We start from the raw sequence: 22282 nt of genomic DNA on the forward strand, positions 1-22282 counted from the left end.
GGAGCAGGTTCGCAGAGCGGGTTCATGGAGCGGGTTCATGGAGCGCGTTCATGGAGCGGGTTTATGTAGCGGGTTCAGGGAGCGGGTTCATGGAGCGGGTTTATGGAGCGGGTTTATGGAGCGGGTTCATGGAGCGGGTTCATGGAGCGGGTTTATGTAGCGGGTTCAGGGAGCGGGTTCATGGAGCGGGTTTATGTAGCGGGTTCAGGGAGCGGGTTCATGGAGCGGGTTTATGGAGCGGGTTTATGGAGCGGGTTCATGGAGCGGGTTCATGGAGCGGGTTTATGTAGCGGGTTCAGGGAGCGGGTTCATGGAGTGGGTTCAGGGAGCGGGTTCATGGAGCGGGTTCATGGAGCGGGTTCATGGAGCGTGTTCATGGAGTGTGTTCAGGGAGCGGGTTCATGGAGCGGGTTCATGGAGCGGGTTCATGGAGCAGGTCGCTTGCCTCTGACATTGGCAACACCTCTCGCCTTCTGTCTCGTCTCCCACTCGCCTCGCCCTGTTCCTTTCGGATGTCAGTCTCTAGTCACTATACGCTCCTCTTTGTTCAGCCGTCAATCGAGGCCGACACGAATTCAAACAAATCCCTCACACTCTCACTGACACACACTGACACACACCATGGCAACATACAATATGGTGGCTCGAACCATTATTGGTCTGATCCTTATCTCTTTCGGTCTGTGTCGTTCCCGTCATTTCCATTAATTCCTTTTATGTGGATGTGAGGGAGCATTGATTGACAGGTGGAAGTAGCCATAGCAATACACAGCTGATAAGGATCGGTGTGTGCCGCCGATGGCCCGTCTGCTGATCCGACCGCAGGCATCTGGCCTAGCATTTATACCACTTGGCTGGCCTCAAGCTTTTAAGATAAAATACCGCTGTGTGTGTGTGTGTGTGTGTGTGTGTGTGTGTGTGTGTGTGTGTGTGTGTGTGTGTGTGTGTGTGTGTGTGTGTGTGTGTGTGTGTGTGTGTGTGTCAAGGATCAAGGATTACCAAAGATCTTGTGAGTGAGATAAACAAAGAGTAAATAGTTATAAATAAAAACATCTATTTTGAAGAATAACGGAGGTATTTTTCACATAACCCTCAGCATGTTGAGTGTCTTAGTTTTGGAGTCACACGTGGCCAATCAGATTCTTTCACTAGACTTTAGATTACCTGCATTTGAATGAAAATACATTTGATAGAATAACTTATTCTAAGGGTGGAGAATGTATGGAGACAATACCATTGAAGGGACCCGCAATGTACATAATAGTCGCAATATATTGGAGAGAAGGCTGACTTATCAACGACCGATATTTCTGAACAATTTGGCAACGCCAAAACAATCTAGAGTGATAAATAACACTACATTTAAAAGTAAACATGTACATTTTTTATATGGGAGGACCTAACCCTTTAAATGGTGTATTATCACCATTACACATTATTACACAGCTTTATTTATAAAATCCAAAGCAAGCCTTGTACACTAATGTTTTAATGTAGGCAAATGTTCTCTTCAAAAATAAGGATGGCCAATACAGACAGCTTGTGAACCATCTAGACTTGAAAAAATCCTGAATAACGATAAAGATGTGATTTAAAATTACAGTACTAATTATTTTTTTACAATGTTGATTAAGATAGCTTAACATGGTTTCAGATGGAATATATTTGAACATTAGCAGAGATGAAATCAGTTGAAAACTGTATTTTTATTCTAAAAGCTTAAATCAATGAAAGCAGCAGTAAAGCTTAGGTGTGCAAGGGGACGGCTCTGTAACCCTGCTGTTGGATGATAAAAGCTTGGCCTGGTTTCACGCGCTACCCATCAATGACAATGTCTGTCCCTGTGTTGACAGAGAGAGGCCGGGATGTGCACGTTAACAGAACAGACAAGAAATAAACACACACACACACACTGGCCCACAGCCACACACACAGGAGCAGGTGTTCATATCCCATCAAACATGTTATTTCCCACTTGACCAGACAAAAAGATACTATATATACTATGTAAACAGACTGTACAAAGCCAACAACAATATTCCTCCCCGCTACCTGCCGCGCAACATGTCATTACCTCGCTCGCTCTCTCTCTCTCACACACACAGACTTTGCCGCCTTGCTGGACTCATTCCAACCCTGATGCATCGCTACCTCCACTCTTTTCCTCTCTCTCTCGCTCTCTCTCTCGCTCTCTCAAATGCATCAGGCTCTTGTTGCATATCGCTTCTTAGAGATTTTTTGGACAGACCGGTGAGGCATGTCGAGCGCTGTCTAATTACTTCTCACAAGTGGAGGGCCAGAGTGCAAGTTCAGCGAGCGTAAAGATCACGATTCCATGTTTCAGGCCATAATCAGGAATCAGGAATGAACAGGTAGACGTAGATACCCCCCCCCCCCCTCCCTCGTCCCAATCTGCACAGTTCCCATGATTAATGGCAAATAAAGGACTTAATCACAGCCATAAACATGCAGGCCCACTTGCACAGTCATACACTGCAAAAGTCAACTCTACGGCTACAATTCCGCTCTGGGAAATCACGATGATCTGTGCTCCAGCTATGGCTTCTCTTTGATGCTCAATTACCTCCGGCAGAACTGGCAAGCTGAGCCCATTATTAATTTGGCTTAGCAAGTACAGTGGGGCGGGCGCAGAGGTGATGTCATGGCTAGGCAAACACAGAGGCGCTGCTCTCACCGTTTGGCCTGCTCTGAACACATACCATTAGGGTTTAATATGTTTAAGTTTCACACCCCTTCTGTCTCTTCTTCACTCAGCATTTTCTGCTTCTTCCTCTCGTCACTGGTCACCAACCCGTCTGACTCCCCTAAGCTATGGTGATAGCTCTTCATTAACACCTGGTCTTCCATCTGTTATCATCCCTTCCTGGAAAGTTCCTCTTCTCTTCTTCTCCTGCAATCTTCACCCCTTCCCTTTCATCATGTTTTATGTGAAATTTTATTTCACATAATTTACTTTCCTTTTTCTTTGTATTTCTTTGTTTTCCACTAAGCTGATAGAGGGAGTCCCATCTGCAGTGAGCTCATTAGAAGACAAGAGGAGAGTCAGGAACTGAAGCACAATGGTAGGCATCCAGACACATCCCTTTCTTTATGTCTGTCGTTCACTCACACACACACACAGACAGACACACACACACACACACACACACACAGACTTTGCCGCCTTGCTGGACTCATTCCAAGCCTGACACATCGCTACCTCCACTCTTTCTCTCCGTCTGTCGTCTTTCTGTCTCCTCGCGCTTGTCTTGCTCTCATTTATCTCCCATTTATCGCTACAATATACACTACACAGTACTATGAGCCCATCAGTGAAAATCAAGCCTTAAAAGACAAAAGCAGTTAAAGCTGGAAATTGTTATTAATAACAATAATAATAATACTTTTGTTATTTAAAGCGCTTTTCTTGGTACTCAAAGACGCTTTTTCAATTTAAATATAATTATATATTATATATAAAAAATATATGATTAAGTACGGTAAAATGTACAGATAAGAGAGACAAAAAACACTAAAAAAAATTAATTGATACATTTAAAAAAATAGAACTTGACAAAACTGGAGAATGAGTCATGTAAGGGCTTTGCATATGAAAGCGAGTTTGAAGAGGTGGTTTACTTTCTCTCATTATTTTCTTCTGCAGTGAAAGAAGGAGGAGTGTGATTGATTACTGATGGGAAGATTAACCACTCAGGGAGACTTAAGTAAGCTGAATTCCAAACTGCTAAACTGTACTTTTGTTGATGATGCCATTAAGCTACCCAACAGATTAATGGGGGAAATATCAACAACTGCCTTGATGTAGAAAATAATGAGCAATAAGTAAATTCATATTCTCACATATTGGCTTTAACTCAGCCTTTTTGATCCAATGTAATGTGAAGTGTAACAGGTGTAAACTGACAAAAGAAGCCAGTCGCATGAACCAGCACAGGGCTGCGAAACGCCGTCCGCTTCTTCCACCTCTAAGCTAAAGATCTTTTTCACCATCTTTATGGATTTGATGTGAAGGTCAGCAGATGGTGAGGATGCAACATGGTGCTGTAAACATGAAGAAAAAAAATCAAGTCATATATTCAGAAAGCTGGTCTGTACGGTTTTAAAAAGATCAGCATTCTAAGTGCTATTCCCATGAGTCCCCCTTTATTGGTAAACTGTATCTTGTTCAGCTGATCCCCCATCAGGAACATTTGTCATTGTTTCCCCTTCCTCCCAAAAAGGCCAAAAGGTCAGCAGCAAACCACCATCTAAACTGCATGGGTATCTACAGTATATCCTGCTCAAGGACACTCAAGTGATAAAAATGAGGCCTTGACTCTGGACCTTTTGGTTGAACAAAGAGATCCCCCAATAAATACACCAGAGTGAGTGGGTGACATGAAGCCACTTCAATCATGCTTAACCCATGGGTTCCGCTGGTCAAAGGTAAAGAAGAGATGCTCCGGTTTCTCATATGCGCTCAGTTAACATCAAGATCAAAAGGCTTTCTCTAAAGCTAGCATTGGATTGGTTTTGTCCTTGGCTACTGTAGAAACATAGGGTTGAGGCTACTAGTCCAGTACTTCACTTCAAAGCTGCTGGGCATAAAACAAGAAATCAGGAAGGTTCATAGACCAACTCTGGTAAATAATAGTAAAGAAAGCAATGATACTTAAGACTACTTCAGGACCTCCTCACACGGACACACTTGAGCACAGAAGGATAACATTTAGACCATTACCTGGACATCCCTGTAAGATACCTATGTTGAGTGCACTGGACAGCACCCTCGAAGGAAAGGAAAGTGATATTACAGGTTTAATGGTGCGTAACATGTATGTAATCTTGTACCAATTCCACAGTAATGGGGGTATTGTAAATGTGTCCACTAGCAGTGGCACATCAGTATTGTGTATGTCATTAAACAAGCTCATAAGAGCCCAGTCCCTGACGTGGGCATCAAGTCGACCGATTGATGAGCACACTGAGGTTAGCGCCTCCCTTGTGGCCATGAATCTGCAATCAATGCAGTCGCCATGTATGGCTCAGACGTCAGCCAGTTGCCTGGGGGCCATTCATATTGTATTATTGTGAAGGCATGGAAGACAAAAAACATACAGCACATAACAGAGCTTAAGGATATTGAAGTGTTGAAAGCGATGCATTTGCTCTACTTGAATGTTTCATATTCTACATGTATCTATGGTCCGTTTGGTATTTTTCTTTCAGGTTATAGTCATAATATTGAAAGAATAATTTATATAGATAAGTGTCCATTACAGAAAATACCTCTTTCTGTGTGTTTTATGAGAAAACTTGATAAGTAGAGCTGAAATTCCTATTAGCCAGTAACTCATATTGACATCAGATCTGTGCTTGTGTCAAACCTCAAATAGGGGCCATATTCAGCATTGAATCCTCAGTAGAAAAAAAAAAAGTCATCTAACCCAATGTTTAGGTTCTCACAAACAAATGTAAACAATGCGCTATTGGAAAGTCATTATCATCATAATGTCATTACTGAATCAGAATGTATTCCAACAGGTAAGTGGGGTGTATCATTGCTGTTAAAATTCTAAATGTACAGCGTGACACAATGGGGAGGATCTTTTTGGCCTTGTCCAAGGTCGAGGGTCATACTTCTATATAGAAAAGAATCCCTGGACGTGTTATACGTTATATGATCAAATAGTAAACATAGTCAAATCAGAAGATCTAATTACTGACATTTGGCGATCATTAAAAGTCCCTATACCCCACTTACTGTCGAAGCCTTACCCGTACACGCTGAAAGGAGCTACTTCGCAGCCACCAGAGATGCTTTTCGGCAAAATATCAGCAAAGCATCCAGACATGAAAGCAGACTTTAGGACGGGCAGTTCAAACCTCTCTTGATCTCCATCTCTGCTCATTTCCCGTGTCGTGGCCGACAGCACGGTGAGACATGACATGGTGTGACAGTCACCGACTGGTGCTTGATCTGTCACGCCATCGACGCCAAACCGCTCGACGCGTTTGCTCTCGATTGAAAAATCATTTTGTATCTAGTAATTACAACAGCTGTATTTTTTGGATCCCCGCCTATGATTCAAACTCTTCCCTCCCTCCACCAGCACTAGCAGCTCATCCCGGCAGCTATTTGGACTGTCGTCAGCACTCCATCCCGCCTGGACGCCGGCCAGGAGCCCCTCGGTCCGATCAATAGGCCCCGGCGGCTAGCTTTCCCCCTTTCGCTCTCTCTCTCTCTCTGTCTCTCTGTCTTTCTCTGCAACCTCGGTATAAAGGACTGTTCTGTTCTGCAGGCACAGCATAGTGATTAGGCATTAGGCCGGGGCTGCTGTGTGAATTAGCTTAATCTGTGTCCGCGATGAAGGGCGAGGCTTTTCATGCCCACTGGAGACGTTCACTGGACATAAAAGAAGCCAATCTTTAGGAAAATTAAGAGAGGGTTTTGAGAGTGTGCGTGTGTGCACGTGTGTGTGCGTGTGCGTCTGAGGGAGACAGAGATTGCCCAAGAACAGTTCAGACGGTTCCCACAGTGATAGATCTTTTATAATGCTATTTATCCTGGAACAACATGAAATAAAAACATGTAATGTATTGAAGTTCTTGGAGATGTGTGATGGAGTGGAGGACATGTTGTGTGACAGGTCTCTTTTTTTCCCAGACTTGTGGTCAGGTTGAGGGGGATTGTATTCTCCTTGTTTAGGCTGCTTACCTCTGGATAGTTTTGAAGCAACACCCACCAAAAGACAAATTGATGTAATGTGATATAACTCTTTCCGGCTCCGTGCCTCTGCCGCCCATCATGCACCTGCACAAGTGCTGACGCGCCCTAGGCTGAACATGTACCCCCACTATGCCTAACAGCAGCAGCCCCCCTCAACCCTCCCTTTCCTCCCCTTCCTCCTCCTCCTCCTCCTCCTCCTCCTCCTCCTCCTCCTCCTCTTCTCCTCCTCCACATCATCAGCTGGATATACTGTACGCCCTTGACAAACTGCCAGCGCAGAATCCCCCCTCCTGCAAACGTCTATTGATCAAAGCTGGAGCACAGTTGTGGGGATGGCGTGGAGTCTTACCCACACTATTGTACTGGTATCACTTCTCCTGCTAGAGCACCTTTATGGACAGAAATATAATATAACACCTGAGGCACATGTTTGGCCCGACACCAAATCATATTTATTATTACATAGTATTATGAACAAATATAACAATTTAACTTCTGGAAACGAAGGAATGGAAACAACCATCACCGGTCGGGTAAGAGCAACCCATTTTGTTTACACGGTGCTTTCCACGCACCCGAAGCACTTTTACGCACAGCCTGTGGTGAATTTGGGTCAGCAGTCAAATGGAGCCAAATATCTGCGGTGTGTCCACTAATCCGCGCGCAGTCGGGCGCCGGACTTCGCGGCGTCGTCGTGAAACCCGGCAGTTTGCCCCAAAAACCCCTTCCGTGAATGATCAAAAGGTCACTTTCAGATTTCTTGTTTGTTCAAAACCACGTGCCACTTTTTGCAACGACGACCGACAACAAACACAGGAGCCAGGAACCCCTGTCAAATAACGCGATGACTTACCGAAGTGTGATCCTGGCCACTGTCAGCGGGCGGGTTCCCCTCGTTTCCCTCTTCTGCCCCTGGTCCCCCTGGTCCGCTTCTCCCCCTCTCTCTCCCCCTCTCGTTCTCTCTCTCTCCCCTTCAAGTCAAACCGCAATGTGCACGGATCAGATCACAACGGAGCGGTGCGCCTTTTCGCTGCGTCCGGACACGCTGGGGATGGCGATCCTTTGCCTGGATCCTGGGACGGGGGTGCGAGGTTGAGGCATCCGCGAGGGTGGAGGAGCAGGATGTGGAGGGGACGGGTGGCGGAAGCAGACGAAGCGATGGGAAGCGAGAGAGATGGAACAATTCAAGACAAGAGGGACGGGAAGAGGCGGGAGAGCCTGCAAAAAAAGAAGCACTGCAGCGACGGGGAGGCAACACCGCCGGAGAGTCGGCAGACAGCAGCTCCCTCTGTCTCGCTTCTCGCACTCGCTCACGCACATGCGTGCGCGCGCACCATAGGAGTCACAAAAGGGCATGGAGCGCCATCTTCAGGCGGTGGTTGGTAGGAAGTGGTTGGGAGTTGTCTCGCACGTTTCATGCGCACATGCACATTTAGATAGTCACAGTTTTTTTGTTTTTTTTCGTGCTTTTAGGTTTATAGCAAAGGCCCATGGTGTTGCACTGTAGATGTCTTTATGTGACTGATGTAGCCTGCAGTTCCCAATTCTGCGGCTGTTTGCATGTGGGCGTCTCTCTTAGAAGGTCATCCATGGCAACCATGTGTCTCTTGTAAACCCCCCACCTTACACAACACATGGGCACACATGTATTCCCTGGGGGCCTGTGCTAGTTTAACCTTGACTGGAAGCACTACACGCCTAACCCTCAGTCTAACTTCAACCCTTCACCAAAACCCTGTTGTGAGACTAAAATTCTGTTACGATTTTAAAATGATTCCCTACATATGACGATATTGTACGGATACTTTCCCTAAATACCACCCCTATCCGCACATGCACACTCCATGGCAACCAGATCCCTGCTGGATTGTGATGATGACAATATCACCTGACCTGCACTCCATCATCTTTGCAGCCACCTTGTCTCCTTCACTTTTCACACACGTACATCTGTTTCACAGAGTCAACAATATGAGTTTCTTAGAGTTTCTTGTGGCTACATCAGACGTTCATCAGACGCTCGTTCAAGTAGATTCTGGAATGCTTTTCTCTTTCCTAATTCACTTTGTTTAGTCTTTAGATACATTAAAACATTTTCATAATGTGGAAGTATGGCCACAGTGACTCATTTATGTTTGTTTTTTTTTAATCTGTCTCAAAACCATCATTTATTTTCTTGTTTCAAATTTTGTTTGGTATTTGCAAATCATTTTTTTTTTTTTCCGCAGCACAGCAAAATTATATTTTTACCATCCAAATGAGTTTGTAGTTTTTAACAAGACGTTATTATAGGACTGGTGTTGAAGAGCTTGTGCACCTTAAAAAGACATAATGATGAGCCATGACATTTTTACACAATTAGTATATTTTCTTTCTGGCAATTTCATGAAATTAACAGCATGGTGAGTGTAGCTGCACAGACAGAGAAATAGGCACCAATCAGAAACTCAGATGTAAAAAAGTGTATTTTAAATAGAACAGATTAAATGAGGTAACTGTGAAAACTAGTTGCTGGAGAATGTCGTGCTTTGATTTCGCTTTTGGTTTTGTTCATCCCACACTGTGTCATTATGGTGTCGTTTTTTTTGTTTTTTTCATCCTGCCCATATGCACAAAACAGAGACGTCTCACTTAGTGAATCCATCATCGCATATTAAGCATTGAAGGCTAAAAGGATATTTAAAAAATACATTCTAAAATCCTTCCTGTATTGCCAATTAATTGATATATTTTGTGTGTCCCTGCCTGCTGTTTAACAGCCTGAACTGATTCTTACAAGGTAAACAAAAGGCAGAGAAATATAAAAAATATGTGAATGCGCTCAATTTCAGCTTGTTTCTACTCCGTATCTGTGTGCTTTGTTGGGAGACAAACCACCAGATGGTGCCACTAAGCTGAGATGTGACTTGTTATCTAAATACGTTTTTAAAAAGTCTCCAGATTCAAGAGCCTTTGCATAAAAGTTTAAGCAGATTTTTCCAAATTGTTCTTATGTTACTTTGGGATTTCAACACACTTTGTTGTTGAGTGTGAAACAGCAAGCTGAAAGAACAAGGCCAGAAGATACTTGTAGTTAACCGACCGGGTGAGAGATAATGGCCAAATGCGTGCTGTCACATAAAAGTGTATTTGGACATAGCAGCGTTAATCTCTCTCCACATACCACGTAGGCATTAAATAGCTGCTATAACAACACTGTAAATGATGCAATGAGCTAGATTCTGTACTAACATACAACAACCAAGGAAGTCGCCAAGTCAAATTCCTCTATCATATATGGCAATAAATGGCTTCTGACACTGAAGTTTAACTATTTTTTCAACTTTCCCGTTCATAAAATGTTTTGCAACTAAGTTTATGGGAAACGTTCATAGTATTGTAGCTTTGAGTATCTTAAGCAATAGCTAACGCCAGGATGTTACACAGGCATTCCTTCTGTCTGAGTCTATTAATAGCTGCTTATACACAGCGTGCACAAAATATTGGCTGCTAAGTGTTATGCTTCCTGCTCAGTCTACTTTACTAGTGTTATGTTTTAGTGATACAAAACAATTTAATCTACTAGAAACATGTATGTATGTATGAGGCAACCAAGATTGCTTTATACCACTCACAAAAGATGACAGAAGGCACTCAATAAAGAAGTGTGTTGATAATCAAAAACGTTTTTCTTTCTGTTCATTTAGATGGACCTGCCTTATTAGAGCCAATACAAATATTTTATTTCATAGTGTAACAACCAGTACAAAACATAATGTTTTTCCTGACAAAGTGTTAGTTGTTCTTCCGTGATCACAGCCACTGCCAGCTCACTATCTAACAAACACCAGGCACACACAAAAAATTGTAACTGAAAAAAACCTTCTTCAAACAATATTTTCTCAAAGTGCATTCAACTTGAGTTGACAGAGGCTGTCCATAAACTGCAATGTATGACATCGCTCTCCCAAGGGGAACCCCTGATGACTGAACGCCAGTTTTTTTTTCTAGTACGTTAGGTCAGAATGCAGTGAGGGAGGGAGAATTGAACATTGCACATATCAAAGTCCCAAATGACTTTATTTTCCAGATGTAATATGAATATTTACTTCATCCACTCTGTTTATTGCATCTACTGTATATTGCTTATAAAAGTTTCTATTTCACAACTTACTCATGTAACCATAAATAACCATGAATGCCTCTATCCACAGCCTGTGCACACTTTAGGCCACAGGGGAAAAAGACTTACTGTAGAGTCATAGTAAGGGCTTGGATCTCTCCAGGAAGTTTTCTATACTGATGTCATTTAATGATTGGAAAACCGGTGACAGCCTGACTAGTAGGAAAAACACATTAAAAAATCGTCAGTGTGTTATAGTATGTATGCCATGCACAGTGTCGCTAGAAAGAAGACTCAAAGCATGTGTTAAATACAGCACATCCAGCAGGCTGTAAAATAACAACCTGTATGCATCCTCAACAGAATGGAAGTAAACATAAAACGGAACTAAGAAGTGGAAAGCTGCACGGACGATTGAAGTGGCAGACTATCAAAACAAAGATATAAATACCTTGGATGCTGTGCGTCTTAGTAAACGGCACACATAGTTCACAAGTGAATCACAACGCACCAGGAAACAAGCGTGATCTTGCTGTGTAACATCATCTGTGTGTTTGATTGAAGTTGTCCTGGTTACCCAGGTCACGCTTTGGGTCCCACGGTTGCAATGAGTCAGAACAACGCTGTCAAAAACTGATGCATGTCTTTAATTACTGCAAGCTCCAAAGCTGAAAAACACAAACACACATGAAGGTGTTTCAAGAAAGAAAACAAAATACTAATGCTTGCAAAGGGCAGATACAGAGCTAGCAGTTATTTTGTTAATAAAGCAATGGTACTTAAGCAAACATATACAGCGATTTAGCAAGTCATTCATTGTAATCTCTGAATGACAGCTCCAAACTACATATCTGAGCAAGGCACTCACTCCCTGACTGCAACAGTGCTGTTGTGACTCGAACAACAGCCCTCACTGCAGTCTGACCTAACGTACTATAAGAAAAAGTGGCGTTCAGTCACCTTGAGAGAGCGATTTTTATTGTATTGTCATAGCTAGCTGTCCTTATTGAACCAATGATTCCATTATAACTAGCTATCCTTCATCTGGTGCATGTTTGCTGTATTGAACCAATGGGACCATTGGTTCAATACTGCAAACATGCACTAGATGAACTTGTTGACAACAAGTTCATCTAGTGCATGTTGGCAGGTTTTAGAATAATTAGACCATCTGAGCTTCCAACAAACAGGCCTAACAGCTATGTATTGCAACATAACACATTGTTCTATATTTGCAGATATTTTCAGTGAGAAAAAACTGCCCACCACGTGGGTAGCCTCTGTCCATTCAAAACGTTATACAATCTCGGGTAAAGTGAAACCTTTGCATTTGGGGAGGACGGAAGTAAAAATCACATGGCAGAGATACGCAGGACGTCGCAAAGGACAGAAATAGTGATCCCTAAATGAAATAAATTAAATAAAACACCCCCGGAACCGCTGGAATACTGAGAGGACCATTTGGACAAAGTGACAATCCGACCGACTATGAACAACCGAGAGAATGAATCCCTTTTCACTTCTGGCGTGCGGTGAACAGAATTGAAGAATGACCAATGGTAAGTCATCTGCGCATCGGGGGTGGAGGTTAACCCAAGTCGCCCCCCCCCAACACCCAAAAAAACAATCTAGGGAGGAATAACGAAGCACTCATGCGAAGTCTGCGCCGGCGTGTACAGCGGCGTGGGGACCCGACGTCGCGGAACTTACCGTGGGGCGACAACGCGTCCGTCCACTCGCTCTCTCCGCGCAGCGACAAGCTGGTATACTATATCCAACACACTCAATCGCTGATGCAAACTGGGGAATTCCTCGTTAATAACTTTGTGCGAGTCAGAAGGAAACTGAAAGTTTTATTTACCGTAGGCGACTTTTGATCTTCGGGAATTAGACTCGGGTGGGAGCGCTTTAAAAGCCACGCAATGCAGCGGACCAGTAAGAGGTTGGATCCAGGTGAGACTTTATTCATTCTAAATGATCAAATATATCGATGTATGTAGGTTTTTTTACTTGCGTGAGAAGCATCCAAAAAGTGAGGAAAAAAGAAATGATTGTAGAATGGCATTTTAGTGTTACGATCAGCTGCTGTAATTCGGGATTCCGTGTGTTAACGTGTGACCAGTTTTATTATCTGGTCTTTGGTCAAGGCGTGGCAGCTGCCATTTCTTAATTATAGGGCATAGATGCTCACAAGTCACATTTTTCATGTCAAAGTCAAGTCTCAGGTATGTGATTATAAATGATCTATCCTCGGCTGCGTTTGGCTTTTACCTGAAAAGCATATCATCATTCCTTTATCTGCGTTGATATTATCACCTTGAGGAAATTACAGTTCCTTGTGTCACAGAGGAGAATTCGAAAGACATTGAAGATATAAAATCTTTGTCAAACGATGGCTATAACAAGGCTGATTTAATCTGGTGCACTTTGAGAGCAAATGAGGATGCTCGATGAAGAATGTTGGTCCTGTAAAGAAGTTGCTGCTCTTGCAAACAGTTACATACACAATGCATACACAATGCATGTATGGCTATAAATGGTGATTACAATGCCAACATGTTCATGCTCACAAAGCAAGATGAATGACAAGTGGACGTGCAACTCTAACTGTGAGTGAGACGTGTGTGTTTGTAACACAGACCCTCTACTTAGTTACACAAGGTCCAGTCGGACGGTCAGGAGTAAGCCAGCACATATAACAGCAGACAGCATTCGGACGTGTTTTTGTTGTAACATTTTAAGCTTTAGGTCACAAAATCCCTATTTTTAGCTAAATAACAGTTGGGAAGTGTTCATCACTCTCTTAGCCATTGTCGGTGTTAGGAGGAGGTCTGTCATGACTTCTTCTAAAGGGAGAATTTGGAGCGATCCCCAAGAGCAAACAGCACCAGCACTAAATCCCACTGTCTTCAAAAAGAGCTTGACCACAGGAAATGGCTGTAGCACACACCTCAACTGTAGATGCGGCTTAATTGTTACCAGCGTTTGAAGGTAGGTCAACAAAAGTGCAAGGGATACAATGTTGGATCTTAGCCTGTTTTGACATGCCATAGCCAGAAGGTAGGCCAACTAGCCACATAGCTTGCCGCAGTAGAAGAGAATCTAGCGCCCTAGTAGTATGCACCCCTGTAGGACGCAGCCCTAAGCTTTAAAGCGCTCCTGTTCTGCAGTCAGGCCCACAGCCATCTGCCGAACTCTGGTAAGTGCATATCTGCGTCATTGGAGCCGCCACATGAATCCCACCTGCACCTGCACCCTGGGTGGGATTCATGAATCATCGACAAGCTTATCCACTTTGGCTTGCTTTGGCCATCTGCTTTCACCCATTCCATCGCGCTAGGTCCTATGCCCCGAGGATGTAAACACGCTCCGATGGATAGCTGTTTGACTGCCACTTTTGTAGTGACCAGGCTTAGCGTATGATGCCCTGGTGGTTGATGTACACTGCTGCTGTCATGTTATCTTTCCTCACCCTCACATGTCTCTTTGTAGGCTAAGGGGCAAATTGTTTCAGCACTTTCAGGACAGTGGACGGCGCCACACCGTTTATTCTGACGTTCGGAGGATTTCCCCCCCCCATCTTGTCATCACACCTCTTCCAAAGGGGCACAGGTTCATATAAAAAACTGAAATGTATGACATCACTCTCTCAAGGTGACTGAACGCCAGATTTTTTTCTAGTATGTTAGGTCAGACTGCAGTGAGGGCGGGAGTAATCCTCAATGACACTGACGGGCCTGGTTGATTCAGAGTTAAGTTCATCCAGCCTGGCTGGACACCACTCTGCTGTCATGGTGATTGCGTTCATGGATAGCATACCACGCTGAGCTGTGTCTTCCGTAAGCAGGCATGCGCATGTCTGTAGAGCGTCTGTTAACATAGTGTATGACCAGCTTGTGGTCTCCTCCACCTATTTGCTCGCGATGAGGCCGTCCGGTGCTGACCGTGGTGCTGAAAACGCACAGCCTCAATAGGTGAGATGCACACGCTCCCCTTATTACATCATCGCCACTGACAGTGATGATGGGGCTGCAGCCTTAGGGGGAGAAAGCGCAGTGATGTCTGCGAAGCTGCAGTTGAAGTTCAACTTCGGTCCAGAAGATGCGTTTCCGAGGCCTCTTCGCTTCTCCAGCAGCTCCTAACAACAGGTGGAGCCAGAAGTACAGTAACTCAAAACTTTACTTAAAAGCACATACTTTCCCTCAATGTCATTGTGAACGTTGTTGTGGAATATTTCAATAAACGTTCGGAAGAGAATGATTTGTTGCTAGGTTCATCTAATGAAACAGAGTCTTGATGAAATTGTCCCTTCTTCAGTCACAGTTGCAAATGGAATGTCATGGGAGAACACGTATTAGGACCTAAAATACAATCACCGGAGCAGTATATGGTTACCAAATTTATTCGTTGCCTCAACCAATACAGTTCACAACGTGAGTCCCGTGGCTCGAGTTCAGATGTAGGCGGATCACGGTGTGAGTCCCGTGGCTCGACACTGGAGACAGGCAAGTCACGGTGCGAGACCCGGGGCTCGACACTGGAGGCAGGCAGGCAGGTCGTGGCGTGAGTCCCGTGGCTCGATGTCGGAGACTGGCAGGTCACAGTGTGAGTCCCGTGGCTCGACTCACCGAAGGCAAGAGGTGTACCGGAACTCTATTGACAGGGAGAGAGGGAAACTCGGTCAGGCAGATTAACTCACAGAATGGCAGTGGTGACTACCAGGGAAGAAGACGAAACGGACTGACCACCCAAGCCTGCAGGGCCAGGGTTGAAATACAGCTCATGACGAGTCACCATCTGCGTCAGCTGTGTCCTGCTTGGGTGTGGAAATGGGCGGCGCAAAACAAACAGGGGTGACAGACACATGAGGGAAGGAGACTTGGGGGGAAAACAGGGACAGACTGGGTCAGACAAGGATCCTGACAGTACCCCCCCCCCCCCTCAATGGGAGCCTCCAGGTGACTTGCCTCTCTTGTGTGGATGCAGCCGCCAAAAGTCCTGGAATAGGGTGGGGTCAACAATCCTTGAACGGGGTATGCATTGGCGTGGGTCTGGAACATATCCCTCCCAGTCCACGAGAAATTGGAAGCCCCTTCCCCGTCGGGGAGCATCCAAAAGTCTATTCACCGTGTAAACCGGGCCCCCCTCAATGAGCCAGGCGGGTGGAGGGGGTCTGGCCGGTGGGCACAAGGGACTAGGGGACACTGGTTTGATCAGTGACACATGGAACGTTGGGTGGACCTTTAAGGATGAGGACAGTTTTAGACCGCAGATGGACTGATGATTTGCGAAATCTCAAATGGGCCAATGAACCGGGGGGATAACTTTCGTTATTCTGTCTTTAGCGAGATGTCCTTGGCTGACAGCCACACCCTTTCTCCGACCTGGTAGCAAGGCGCAGGAATGCAGCGGCAATTTGCCACCCTCTTGTTCTGCTCCGCTGTACAGAGGAGAGCCGCTTGGGTCTCCCTCCACACCCTCCTACAGTGACAAATGTGGAGCTGCACCGAGGGAATGACTATTTCGACCTCCTACGAGGGGAACAGGGTGGGCTGGTATCCCAGAGAGACTTCGAACAGTGAGCGACCAGTGGCCGAAGATGTGTGTGAGTTGTGGGCATATTCAACCCAGGACAGGTGAATATTCCAGCTAGAAGGGTTTGATGCAGCCATGCAGCGCAGTGAGGCTTCCAACTCCTGAATCAGTCTCTCCGTTTACCCATTAGACTGGGGGTGGAACCCAGATGACAAACTGATAGAAGATCAGAGGGCCTGGCCGAATGCCTTCCAGATCTGGGAAACTAATTGGACCGCAGTCAGTGGTTGCAGAAAACCGGCGGAGGGTCGTTGAGACGACTTGTTGCGGGAACAGGTGGCGCAGGCGCCAACAACTCACCTTGTGTCTGCCTCCAGCGATGTCAACCAAAAGCTCCGCCGCAGCATGTCGATGAACGCCCGGGTGACAGGAGAAGTCGAAGCACCCAAAAAATAATGACCACCGCGCCTGGCGGGAGTTTAACCTCTTGGCCGTCCGAATGTACTCCAAGTTTTTGTGGTCCGTCCAGACCACGAATGGATGAGCAGCACCCTCCAGCCAGTGTCTTCCTTCCTCCAGCGTTAGCTTGATTGCTACCAGTTCTCCAACGTTGCAATTCTTCTCCGCAGGGGTCAACCGGTGGGAATAGTAGGCGCATGGACGAAGCTTAGAGTCTTTGTGAAAAACTCTTGTGTCCGAGGCATCCACTTAAACTACAAACTGTCGGGTGTCGTCAGGCTGGTTCAAGATGGGGGCGGAACTAAACCGCTCCTTGAGGAGTTGAAACCCCAGCTCGGCCCACTCCGTTAATGCCTTGACCTTCTCTGGATTAGCCCTCACCTGACCCGTCTCGATAATGAACCCCAGGAACCGCACAGAGGTGACGTGGAACTCTCATTTCTCTGCCTTCACGAATGGCTTGTTCTCCAGTAGACGTTGGAGGACCATCCGAACATGATGCTGGTGCTCCAACAAATTTGCAGAATAGATAAGAATGTCATCCAAGTACATAAATACCAAGGTTGAGGAAATCTCGGAGTACGCTGTCTGAAATACTGCAGGGGCGTTGATTAGTCTAAACGACATGACCAAATACTCAAAGTGGCCGAGATGGGTGTTTAATGCCGTCTTCCACACGCACCAGGTGATACACGTTGCTGAGGTCCAGCTTTGAGAAGACCGTGGCTCCAGCCAGCGGTTCGAAGGCTGAGTTAGACAGGTTATATAACCGACTGGATGGGTTAGAGGCTCCGGGGTGGAGGTCGATGGTGCAGTTGTAGGGGCAGTGAGGTGGCAATGAGAGAGCCTGAGTCATGCTAAACACCTACCCAATGTCGTGGTAGGTGATGGGGATGGAGGCGAGGTCGCTCTGCGAACTTCCTCCAGGTGGTAGTGCCGACCATAGGCAGCTAGCATGACAGTAGGGGCTCCAAGCCACAATGCTCCCTGTCGCCCAGTCAATTTGGGGGTTATGGGTGGTAAGCCACGGCTGGGTTTTGGGGCGAAGGGATAACCGAAAACTGTCCGAAAAAGTCTCTCTGTGTGATTCCCGGACAGGATAAGGTAAAGCGGCTTTGTATGGTGGGTGACTCTGGCCAAGAAGCCGCCATCCAGGGCATTGACCAGAGTCAACAAACGCAGAGAGATGGGGTGTGCGGGAGTGCAATCATAGGGAAGCAGGCAACAACAGTCTTCGTAAGGGGTTGGGAGAGAAAGAGGGTTCGCTCACCAGTTAACCAACCGCTACTGGCGAGCTCCCCCGTTTGGGCGAACTGGGCAGGATGAAACAGAGTGTCCCAGTCGGCCACAGTACAGGCACTCCCCAGCTCCTCCTCGTCTCTCCCTCTCCTGAGACGAGAGATGAGCGCAACCAAGCTGCATTGGCTCCCCATCTGAGGTGGAAGAGGAGAACCGGCTGGCGGGTGAGGAGCCTATGTGCTCCAAGTGACCAGCTGATGCAGGGACAGGAGGGCAGAACCTGGATGAAGATGGCGTACCGGACAACGCTCCCTGGAATCTGTAGTTCCGCCCCCGTCATCTCTCTCGCATCCGATTATCCCGACCGTGAGTTTGTTCAGCTCCTCCAACGAACCGGGCTTATTGCAGCTGGCCAGCGCATCCTTCACCGCTTCAGATAGTCCATGAAGAAAAACGCCCCTGAGCACAGTTTCTCTCCAACCAGAATCTGCAGAAAGGATGCAGAGGTTTATTGAGTGCTCTGCAACACTCACTGGGCCGTGAACGGAGGAGGCGCTGGTCTGGAAAAAAGGGGAAAAGACAGACTGGGTCGGACAAGGATCCTGACACGGAAACCTTGAATTTAATCTGCTTTGCACGTCAGTTCAATACAGACAATAAGCACTCTTTTAGCATAAGACTACGTTATAACATATTTTACCATTACACAGTCCTCTGGTTTAAAATGATGTTAGCAAGTATGTTTTTGTTCTAATGTGATATTGATAGGTGTCTTTTATGAAGGACAAAGGAACACTTGGGAGGTTCTTGATCCTTCAAGTACCTTGATTTCATGAATTTTTTTTTGATATTTTAGGTTAACATTTTAACATTAGTTAACATCTGTCTCAGCCATATCGATTCAGACTGCTTTGATTATTGAGCCTTCCGGGGGCACATGAACAAAGCTGTGCTAACATGGATGGATGTTTAAGGCCCAGGTGGTTCATCACATGACAATGTTGCACTGCTGTATTACATGTGAACATGTTTTGCGTTTTGAGTTGACCCACCGGTTTGTCTCCCTTTCTCCCTGTACCCCTCACACTATGTCTGTACACGCTCAGCCTCTTCTCTGCATCAGTCTCCTTGCTCTTCTGCTTCTACCTCTATCTCTTTCCTGTGACAGCGAAAGGCCGCACAAAGAACTTCAAGAGGAGTACAAGCTGGTCGTTGAAACGGATATCAACAACGCGGTAAGATACCAAATCTGCTTATGAAATATATTTATTTTAAGGTTAAATAGATGTGTGTCGTCCTATAGAAGGAAGCTAACACAACAGCCAGGGGATAACAGCTCAAGGGATCAATTGCATCTCATGTAATTAGGGATGCATCACAGTCTTTAAAATAAGAAATTGGCTTTTCAATATGTTGTAGATATTTTTGTGAATTACACTAATTTGAACGCAGGTAAGAGCCATAATATGTCCGTGAAATGTAATCACTATGATGCCAAAATAGAGAAGCAGACAAGTTCAAGCAGCACTTAAGACGCATCCGCAACCTCATACCAGGTTTTAGATGACATGTTTTGTTTGTAGAGTTTTTCACATATTACAAGTTTTGCTTTGGAAATGTGCACCCTGGTTTCAACATGTCGCAGCAGGAAAAGAAACATTTGCAGGGTCAGGTAGATTGCTAATATGTACCCCTGTGATGCTTTCCTCCATTCAAGAATGAGAATATTGCAAACTTACTGCAAAACTCTTCCTGCCCAGCCCTGAAACACAAGTTACATAACTGCACGGCAGACATCAGAGTGAGTAATGTTTATTCGGTTTGGCTGCTTTGTTATCTTTGATATCTTTTCTTTGGATTTAGTAATTTGCTTAGTCTATAACTTGGTAATGCTTGACATGATATCCATAGAAACCTGCCCATCCTCTTCATTTGGTTTCTGCATGCATTGCATAACACAACAGCAAAGCATTTCCTCATAAACACAAACCTCCCACAAGCTCACTCCCACGGTTTAAAAAAATGTTAGGAGTACTCAAACATAATTAGCTGAACTATTTGAAGAACCTTGTTTGCAAAAAGGGGGGGCACTGCCTCAAATACCACATGTTTTACTTCTACTCTGCAGGAATTTGTGAGCTCCCTGCACCTCCTAACCTGCAAAATGAAGAAATTAAGAATATCGCACACAGACGGACTGGTCAGGTCTGTTCTAAACTCATTACGATGCCCCTGTCTCGAGAAACCGGTGAGTCTCATAAAAATGTAAATGTTCTTACAGTGTAGCTTAGTCTTTGGAAGAGGCAGTTACAAGGGGACCAACCTAAATCACAGATTATCTCACTTCCATTTGTCCCTTTACCTAACAGGGAAAGTGGCATGCTGTAGAGATTCTTTTTTACACATAGGGGCCATCTCAGTGTAAGCTATGCAGTTTATTGCCTTACAGAGAGTAAAAAAACATCTTTAGCACTGGGTTACTTGGTGCCGGGCAAAGATGCATCAGAAAACGTGCCTGAAGATGATGAGGAAACAATATGCTTCTTTGTGCTCTTGAAAACACTTGTGAACGGTGTGTCCCAACCACACCCTCTTTAGTCCAGGATAAATCAGTCGACCTGAACGTCATTTTGAAGGGTGTCAGATCAGAATCAAATTTGATGATTCAGGTTCATTATTGAGGACTGAGTCATAAAATAGAAAAAACAGGGCCTCTTTACAGCCTTAGGCTTCACCCTAGTGCAGGTTTAAAATACTGGTTCACAGGGTTGTTTTAGAACTTTGTTAAGACTGCCCTTTGCCTTATACAAAGACACTGTACTTTGATACACAGGAGAAGTAGAATTACAGAAATTACATTCAGCGTTGTCAGAGAGCCTTGTTTCACTCAATTTTGATACGGGATTAATACGCATCACTAAGAGGAGTAATGCAGTGATAATTAACATTATACCTAACTAATGTTGATGAGATCGTATGGCTAAACTCAACACTAATTACCACATTGTGTTTGTGTGTTGCCTTCTATTGACCAGACCAAAGAACCCACCGTCAGGTTGAAGAAGAGGACAGCAACGAGACATAGAAGAAACCAGCGCAAAACAAGGAGGGACAGAAAAAAACTTTGCAGATCCAAGGCAATCCTGTTTGCCATGACCAGATGCTACCAGATCCTGAACTCAATGCTAATGGCCTCCTGAGTCCAAACTCGAGTTCATTGTGATGCAAAGAAGTTGCACGCCCTTTTCCTCTTGCTACGCAGTGCTTCTCTGGATTGTACGAGAGGAAACTTTGACTTCATTTATGCCGTGTCCTGTATCCTGAAAAGTAGCAGTATATCTCTCTAGCAGCTGTTTCGGATGTTGTGTGACTGTTGACTTCAGATGGGTTTCCGAGGCACTATCTATTAAGCTATCTGGAAAAGATTCTCCAAAGGTCGTGGACAGTTTAGTGGACTCATTGTACAGTGGAAAGTCCTTGAGATGTGACAAAAAGTGTGCGTTGAACAGCACAAAGAAGGTCTAACATGGCGGAAGATGTATTCAAATGTTAATCATAATGTAGCGCTACACACTTTTAAAAGAAATGTTTTGTAAATGCTTTGACATTTAGTTGCACTAAGCATTGAGAGCATGAACAGGAAATATTAAGTTGCTTTAATATTTTTACTTTTAGTTTGGAACAGAGCAAGTGGCCTTGGCACATTTTTCCCTGGGGAGTTGTTCTAGGCTTTGTGTCAAGTCATTAATACTCTTACAATATTGTGTTGATTCACGATACGAAGATTGACAGGTTAAAAGCATATCCTGCCACAGATGGCCGAGTTCCCCACACCCACACACACAGTGCTGGGATACATCTAACCAGCTTTCCTGTCATTTGATTGATAAAGCTTTGATTAATGATGGTTGCCTGCCTGATTAATCCTACAAGGATTGTCCTGGAGATTTGGAGGCCAAATGTGTGGTTTTATATCACTTTCCTATAATCCCATTTCTGCATGGAAAGCTTTTGTACCAGAAGCTGTTTTATGATCTTGTCACTGACCATTCACAACATTATCACGTAACTACTTGTTTGGTATATTCTTATAAAATATATTTTTTGGGAAAATTGAGGTATTTATGTTGTTATTATGTCTGGTTTATTGGACTCAAATGATCTTCATAGAAACGCATTGTTCGGGAAAATATGTGCCATCGGTCGTACCAGTGCAG

At 44.9% G+C, this 22282-nt stretch overlaps 2 protein-coding genes across 2 annotated transcripts in view; one reads left to right on the plus strand and one right to left on the minus strand.

The window, feature by feature from the left end:
- Positions 1–10038, minus strand: part of ctnnd2a (catenin (cadherin-associated protein), delta 2a) — a 221281-nt gene extending 211243 nt beyond the window's left edge. The window contains exon 1 of the mRNA XM_037455312.2: positions 7584–10038. The gene's annotated coding sequence lies outside the window, so the exon portion shown is untranslated. The remainder of the gene's footprint in view (positions 1–7583) is intronic.
- A 2428-nt stretch (positions 10039–12466) lies between these two features.
- LOC119198320 (uncharacterized) lies at positions 12467–22177 on the plus strand. The gene is made up of 6 exons (XM_037455313.2): positions 12467–12595; positions 12699–12785; positions 19172–19300; positions 19783–19866; positions 20194–20313; positions 21101–22177. Exons 1-6 carry the CDS (start codon positions 12485–12487, stop codon positions 21263–21265), a joined length of 696 nt encoding a protein of 231 aa, XP_037311210.1. The 5' UTR covers positions 12467–12484; the 3' UTR covers positions 21266–22177.
- The last annotated feature ends 105 nt before the right edge of the window (positions 22178–22282 follow it).

The sequence above is a fragment of the Pungitius pungitius genome, chromosome 19, assembly GCF_949316345.1.
Source record: "Pungitius pungitius chromosome 19, fPunPun2.1, whole genome shotgun sequence".
NCBI lineage: Eukaryota > Metazoa > Chordata > Actinopteri > Perciformes > Gasterosteidae > Pungitius > Pungitius pungitius.

What these genes read in the sequence shown, in the direction of transcription:
- LOC119198320 (XM_037455313.2), top strand. Translation starts at nt 12,485, where the DNA reads ATGCGAAGTCTGCGCCGGCGTGTACAGCGGCGTGGGGACCCGACGTCG. An exon ending in CTCCGCGCAGCGACAAGCTG is followed by an intron (nt 12,596 to 12,698) that starts GTATACTATATC and finishes TATTTACCGTAG; the next exon opens with GCGACTTTTGATCTTCGGGA. An exon ending in CAGTAAGAGGTTGGATCCAG is followed by an intron (nt 12,786 to 19,171) that starts GTGAGACTTTAT and finishes GTACACGCTCAG; the next exon opens with CCTCTTCTCTGCATCAGTCT.